The 8,126-nt window shown below is 40.2% G+C and overlaps 1 protein-coding gene across 1 annotated transcript; it reads right to left on the reverse strand.

The window, feature by feature from the left end:
• Nucleotides 1-5,260: 5,260 nt before the first annotated feature.
• On the reverse strand, nucleotides 5,261-7,359 carry LOC110280055 (uncharacterized). The gene is made up of 3 exons (XM_052260569.1): nucleotides 7,280-7,359; nucleotides 6,691-7,099; nucleotides 5,261-6,005 (listed from the first exon to the last, which is right to left on the reverse strand). The coding sequence occupies exons 1-3, from the start codon at nucleotides 7,357-7,359 to the stop codon at nucleotides 5,952-5,954; spliced, it is 543 nt and encodes a 180-aa protein (XP_052116529.1). The 3' UTR covers nucleotides 5,261-5,951.
• Nucleotides 7,360-8,126: the final 767 nt, after the last annotated feature.

Consider the following 8,126-nt stretch of genomic DNA (forward strand, 5'->3'; position numbering starts at 1 on the left):
GCGTTGAACATTTCCACTGAGAGGATGGGAGGTAACCACTGACAACGGTGAAATCCTTGCATACAGCTTGCCATGGAAAGGAGTAAGAAGGATTGGATGAAGACAGTAGGAAAGCAGAGAGATGGAAGGGACCAAGCATCTTCATACGCTTATCTGAAATTCCCACCAATGAATTGCATAAGTATCTCTATCTTTATCTTTATGTTTTATTCATCATTCATAACCATTTGAGTTTCCTGACTAAGATTTACAAGGTGACCATAGCTTGCTTCATACCAACAATCTCTGTGGGATCGACCCTTACTCGCGTAAGGTTTATTACTTGGACGACCCAGTACACTTGCTGGTTAGTTGTGCGAAGTTATGTTTATGCCATGGTATTGAACACCAAGTTTTTGGGTTCATCACCGGGGATTAATTGAGTTGTGAAAATTATTGATCACAATTTCGTCCACAAGTAAGCTAAACACATATATACATAAATATAAACAAAAATCTAAAATACACCCAGGAACTACTTCGCTTCAAAGATCCAGACGCCTAGCGAGGAGCCTCTCGACCTGCATCTGAAAACAATAATACAGTATGGAATGATAATTGGAGGTTCTCAGCTTGGTAAATGTGCCAGGCGTATAATAAATAAGGTTCTGGGAATGCCAAAGGTAATCCTAGAACTCCGTCATTCAGTTATCAAACTTAATTACTAAATAGAAGCCATAAATAGGGGTAGGTAATCTAAATCTGCCTAAACTCACTCAATTTCAAACCTAACATAACACCAAACTATTTCACCATTTCCCCCATCCCTCCGTCATCCATAATTCAGCAGAGACAAGCAACCAAATAAGTTCACGCACAAATAATGAGCAGATAGTGCAAGTAGCAAGTATAACAGGTAGCAGAAGGTATATATTCAATTAGGCAAACCCAGGAAATGCATAGCAATCAAAACAAACAAATGCATATGATGCATGCCTGTCCTATGGCTGATGAGGCTCATCTGTCGGTTATCCAGCCAACCCGACAAGTTCGAAAACCTTAGAGTGTCCTCCTCGCGCATCCCCAAGAGCCTATGCATAGATTTCACATTCAAACATCAAGTAATCACTCAATGGGGGCTATCCATACCTGGGAATTCATACGTGCCCGGTCACCCTTCGACGTAGAGTCAACAAAGTATCGAGATTCAACTTGGAACGTGGTGGCAAGCCACGATTCTTATCCAGGGAAACTCGTATCTCAGATATCATCATTCAGAAGCCATTTCATTTTCATAATCAATATATAATCATTTATCAAGTCATGGCATCAAACTTCATTTAACTTTCTCATCTCCTTCACATAACTTATCATTTTATCTCTTACTTTATCTCCAAGTTATCTTATTATCCTAGCTTCAATTTAGCTACTGGACTTAGTATTATACCCTAAGTCTAAAAGGAAGGAAGATGGAGATTTGAAAGTGAAATCTGGTTTAAAACAGCCAAAATTCAGTTTTGCAGCAAGCAGTGGTCACGCGTGCGCGTGGGCCACGCGCACTGATGACTTGCATCTTTTACCATTTTTACTATCTAAAAGGACCATAAAAAGAACACGCATCCATTGTTTTAATTCAATTTCATGAATCAAATGATAGATATTATGGTACATTGCTTTGAAATGGGTTTGTGTTGAATTTCAAATAAAAAGAGCAGCAAAAAGGGGAGAAAATAACAAAACAAAGCTGGGCGTGTGAAACTGGCGTGCCACTTTGAACAAATGCCATGAAAGTATGTGGGCGTGGCACGCTAGGAGCTGGGCATGGCACGCCAGTATCGTTTTCCAGAGAGCATTGTTGAAGGCCACAAAAGGGGCGTGGCACGCCAAGTCCATCACAACCACTTGGGCGTGCCACTTGGTATCGAAGTCCTAGCACGCCAGCTCTAAACCATCACTTGGGCGTGCCACTTGAAGACCCAAGCATGGCACGCCAAGCTAAAAAAACCACCTTAAGGTGGGCGTCCCACTTGAGCATCAAGGCGTGGCATGCCAGTTCAAGTTTCTAGAAGAGAGATTGAAGGCCCAAACACTTGGGCTCGCCACTTGATGTCGAAGGCGTGGCACGCCAACTCTGATCCAACACTTTGGCGTGCCACTTGAAGACCCAGGTGTGGCACGCCAGTACAACTTTCCAGAGAAGGAGGTAATGGGCTAAACATATGGGCGTGCCACTTGGTATCGAAGGCGTGGCACGGCAGCTACCAATTCCTACTTGGGCGTGCCACTTGAGCCTCAGGTGTGCCACTTGAGCTTCAAGGCGTGGCACGCCAAGACTAGGAGGCCATGGGCGTACCACTTGAGTTCTGGGCGTGGCACGCCAACGAAGGAACCAAGCACACATAATGGGTGTGGCACGCCAGACTCTGGGCGTGCCATGCTAGTTTAACTTTCCAGAGAAAAGAAGAAGAAGGAAAAGTCCTGGGCGTGCCACTTGGGCTTGAAGGCGTGGCACGCCAGGCTAACTGACGCGAGCAAAACCGTCAGTTAAGAATTCCTTCTCGGTAAAGGAGAGATAACCTTGTTGCAAGTATAGCTCTCAACCAACAAGTAATGTCTGATCAAAGTTTACAATTTCTAATTAAACCGAGAGTAGTTAAACCTCGGGTCATTCTTCCCTAGGATGCAATTGAAGTGTTAGTTCCTTGGTTGTTAAGGCAAAAGGGGGGTTTCAAGCAAGAAATGAAAGATTAAAAGAACTTAAGCAATAAAAGAACAAAGAGATAATCAAAATTGGAAATTAATGTAAGAAAGAGGAAACAAGATAAAAACTAGTGAAAATGCATAACAGAAGCCTTGACTTGGGAATTGAGGGTCCAAGGAATCCTATCATTCCCATAACCACAACTATGGTAATTATGATGAGTCAATCTCGCCTAGCCAACCCCAACCATCAAGGAGTAAGTCAAGCAAGCATAATTGACCTTAATCCATAAGTCCTAACCAACTTACCAAACTAGTTGGTAAAAGGCTAGCGTCAATGGAAATCAACTAACTACCTAAGAATTACCACTAAATGTCGGACATTATGACTCTAGTATCCTAGGAACTCAAACCACAAGCCAAGGTGTGAAATCTACTCAAAATCTAAGGTTGGCATTTTCACAAACACCTTGTGTGCATAAAAGTAAAACATGGGAAATTGCAAGGAAAATGCTAAAACTATAACCAACTATCAACTAAACCAAAAGTAAACAAGCAATCAAACATAAAGGAAGCATGAAACATAAAATTCATTGATCAAAACTTCAAGAAACACGAAATTGCAAATATGAACAAAGTAACTTGAACCAAGGAAATAGAAGTGCTTTAATTAAAAAAGAAAATTGAGAATACTTACAATTAAGGAAGCAAAATGGAAGATCAAAGCTTGCTATAAAATGCTACAATTGAAATGAAAATGCAAACTACATAAACCCTAGGAGAGCTCTCTATTCTACACTACTCCTACTTTTAATACTATGAAAAACTATAACAAAATAAAATCTAAGTCCTCATGCCTTCAAATGTGTTGAATTCCCCTTCATATAGCATCCAATTTCAGCCTTCAAGCCTTCCAAAATGGGCCAAGAGGCCTTCAAACTCGCGCAGCACATGTTTCATTAATGCAATCACGTGCAGGGGCCTGTGCGCACACTCGGCTAAAAATTGACCTGTGCGTACGCACAGGTGCTTGTGCGCACGCACACATGGAAATTCTCGCTTGTGCGTACGCACACAGGATTGTACGCATGCACACTTCGCTGTGTGTGTTTTTTCCATGTTTTCTCCCTTGTACATGCTTTCTTCCATTTTTGGCCATCCCTTCTTACCTCCAAGGCATGAAATCACTCACAAACCATATCACGACATCGAATGACATAAAAATGGAATTAAAAATCACTAATCTAAGCATTAAAACGCATGTTTTCACATTTAGGATCAAATTAGGGATCAAACACAAAAGTATGCTATTTAGGTGCTTAAGCGTGAGTTTATATGCTAGAATCCATTCAAGTCAAACTAAAATTATCGAAAAATATGAACTCATCACTAACCATGGTTTAGAAAGACCTTGGGTGTGCCACTTGGGCTCGAAGGCGTGGCACGCCAGGAAGTTTAGCACATGGAGCGTGCCACTTGGGGAGCTGGGTGTGGCATGCCAAGCCAAAACCAGTGGCTAGGCATGGTACGCCACTCAAGCACCAGTCACACGCCACGCCTGGAGAGTCACGTTTTTGGAGTTTTTCTCTCCCTCTAGTTGTAATTTTCTTTTCTCTTTTGTATTTTCTTAATTCTAGTGCTGGGAGTAGTATAAATAACCCCTGACACTTGCCTCCAACGAAAGTACTGAGAAGGGGTTGTTGAGTGGTAGTTTTGTTGAAGTATAGTGATATTTGCTTTTCACATCATCTCTTCCATCTCTTGTACTTTTCTTTTAAGCTATGAGTAGCTAAATTCCCTCTTATTGAGAGAGGGAGCTCTGTTGTACTTGATGGATTAATGATAGTAAATTTCTTCTTCTCTTCATCTTCTCTTTGATTTGCTAGAAGGAATTTCGTTTTAATGTTAGTGTTCAATCATCTTGGGAAAGAGGTTGAATGCAAAATGGGTTTTATGGGAACCTTGAAAAAGGAAACATGAAACCATGCTTGAAATCCCTTCTCACACTTGAGTAGAATCTGGGTTTTGGTGATTGGATATGGTGACATATAATCCACCCACTACTTGGATCTATGAGGATGTGTGGTATAATCAGGGACCAAGCATATCTCTCTTCATGAGCAATAAGACCAAGAAATTAGCTGATGATTAAGATTTGAGAGAATGAGTCACCAAGGGATTGGGGCTCAATCAATCATGATTGCTAAAAGGTCAATGAGTTGCATGATTGAAGATGAGATGAGCTGGATTTAATCCAAAGAGAACAATATCTCTTGATCTAAATGAATTTTGCCTATTCTTATCTTCCACATTCTTTATAGCTTTCTTTACATTATGTCAATCCCCATTCCCATTTACAATTAATCATTTATGTTTTTGCACTTTACATTCTTGCCATTTCCTTTTCTGCACCTTACTTCTTTTCTTTACTTTTGAGCAAGGTTCGGAAAACCGGACCGGTCATCAAACCGCTCTAGTTACTGGTTCACTGGTTCATTGGTCCAACCGGTTCAACCGGTGGTTCAACCGGAAAAACCGTTTCAGAATAAAATAATAAATAAATTATATATAAACATTATAAAATATAATTATAGTCTAATATAAATCTTAAATATCTTCCAAATTTAAAACATTATATGAAATATCAACCAAATCCATATGATCTTATCAAAATACAAAGTTAAATAGTGAAAAGAGCAATGGTGCAAACAGCAACAATACAACTAGAAATAATCATTAATCACTCCTAAATTAATTCAAAACAGTAGCATAACAAATAATCACCCCTAAATTAATTCAAAACAGCAGCATAACAAAATCATAAATCACAAATCACAAATTCAAAATTCAAAACACTCAGTGCCATAATTTCATAACAAAACAGCAGTATAAGTGCATAACAAGTTAACAACAGCAGCTTAACAAGCCACAATCAATAATCACAAATTTCAAACTCAAATCAGCAGCATTACAAAAGACCCAAGAAATCACAAATCACAAATTCAACCTCAAATCCCTAAAAGAGTAACACAGACTCAACTTTTCACTAACCTCAAATCAGTAAATCAGTAATCAGTAAATCAGTAAATCAGCATTGATCAAACTAAATGTATACCAGCTACCTTCAATTTATTTTTGTATTTTGCAACCCCTGGTTTTGTTTTGCAGTTTTGCTTCCTTCCACTTGATCACATTAGATGTATTGAATCTAATTGGTGCAGCCCCACTTGCCCATTAATGTCTCCCACAATTTGGTGCAGAAGATTGCATATTCAGCTTGACAAAAATGTTAGAGCTTCCATTTCCACCAACCTCGGAAGTTCAACCTGAAATCCTTGAAAACAGAGTAACACAGACTCAACTTTCCACTAACCTCAAATCAGTAAATCAGTAATCACAATAAAAATAGGAGGATCGACAAGCATGTTATTATTCACAGAAGCTAAGAACAATGAAAAATGGAGAAAGATTCAACAGTTTTCAACCCAATTTTAACAAAGCTCATCACAATCATTAACAACAATAAAAAGCATTGAAGGAACAGTGAATCAGTAACATAGGCAGTGCAAATTTAAAATTTAAAAGCTATCAATTTAAAATTTATCATCAAATACAATCAGAAAGCAAAGCCAATCAACCAAGCACTGAATGAGCATTCTGTTCTGATTATGTGACTGGGAAGCAACAAATTCAGCAACAAATTCAAGTTATAGCAACAAAAACATAATAGAAAATCGTTTATGGTTTTTATTGTATATTGGAAATTTTGCTATTAATTGTTTATGATTTCAACAAAAACACAATGCAGCAGCAGTAGCACAGTGGAGCCACAAAACACACAACAACACACTAGAAGCCAGAAGCCACAGCAGAAAGCCAAAGCCAGAGAAAATCAATGATTTCAACAAAAACACAAAACCCTATCATCATTGAATGATTTGTTGATTTCAGAACAGAGAGTCACATAATAAAACGAAAAACGAAGAACAAAGGCACACCAAAGCCACTGACCTTCGAGAGGGCGACGGCGACAAGACGACGGCAAGCAGGACGAATCCGATGGAGGATGGGCGCCGAGCGAGGAAAAAGACAGCGAACAGGGGGTTTGACTTGGATAATGCCAACAGACGAAGAGAGACTCCTTGGTGACAAACCCCTGACTGCTACAGATGGCGACAAACAACAGCGACAAACAACGGCGACAACACGACGGCGGCCGAGCTCAAGGAAGAAGCAGTGCACCTGCGACTGGTTACTGCGAACAGATCGAAGACTTGGAGAACTCCCTTGACTGTGACGCACGAAGACTCGAGGAGACAAGCCCCTGACTGCGATGGACGGCGGCAAACACGGCTCCTCCCTGCGGCGGTGGTGGCGGCTAGGATTTTTCCCTGGTTGAGGCCAAGCGTGTTCTGCACTTCTGCTCGAAGGAATAAGGAAGGAGATGGTGAAGGGCGTTTTGTTTCTCCCCTTAAGCGCGAAACGGCGCCGTTTTATTCAAACCGGGCGGTTCCGGTTCCGGTTTGACCGGCTGGTTTTTGTCCGGTTTAATGGTTTATATCCGGTTTTATAATTTCCGGTTTTAGGCATCAAACCAAACCGTTTATGTCTCCGGTTCACGGTTGAACCGGTCGAACCGGCCGGTCCGGTCCGGTTTTCAGAACATTGCTTTTGAGTCATTTACATTCTTGCTTATTTACAATTCTACAATCACACTCTATATTACATAGCTTGACTAATTTACCCATTGATTAAAATTCCTCAAATCTTCCAATCTCTGTGGATACGATCTCACTCTACTGTGGGTTATTACTTGACGACAATTTTGATGCGCTTACTGATGAGCGGATAATTTATACGCTTTTTGACATTGTTTTTAGTATGTTTTAGTTAGTTTTTATTATATTTTTATTAGTTTTTATTTAAAATTCACTTTTCTGGACTTTACTATGAGTTTGTGTGTTTTTCTATGATTTCAGGTATTTTCTGGCTGAAATTGAGGGACCTGAGCAAAAATTTGATTCAGAGGCTAAAAAGGACTGCAGATGCTGTTGGATTCTGACCTCCCTGCACTCGTAGTGGATTTTCTGGAGCTAAAGAAGCCCAATTGGCGCGCTCTCAATTACGTTGGAAAGTAGACATCCTGGGCTTTCCAGCAATATATAATAGTCTATACTTTGCCCGAGATTTGATGGCCCAAACCGGCGTTTCAAATCAGCTTAAGACTGCCCGGCGTTAAACGCCGGAACTGGCACAAGAATGGGAGTTAAACGCCCAAACTGGCACAAAAGCTGGCATTTAACTCCAAAAAAAGTCTCTACACATGAAAGCTTCAATGCTCAGCCCAAGCACACACCAAGTGGGCCCGGAAGTGGATTTTTATGTCATTTACTCATTTTTGTAAACCCTAAGCTACTAGTTATCTACAAATAGGACCTTTTACTTTT

This window comes from Arachis duranensis, chromosome 4, assembly GCF_000817695.3.
Source record: "Arachis duranensis cultivar V14167 chromosome 4, aradu.V14167.gnm2.J7QH, whole genome shotgun sequence".
NCBI classification, from domain to species: domain Eukaryota; kingdom Viridiplantae; phylum Streptophyta; class Magnoliopsida; order Fabales; family Fabaceae; genus Arachis; species Arachis duranensis.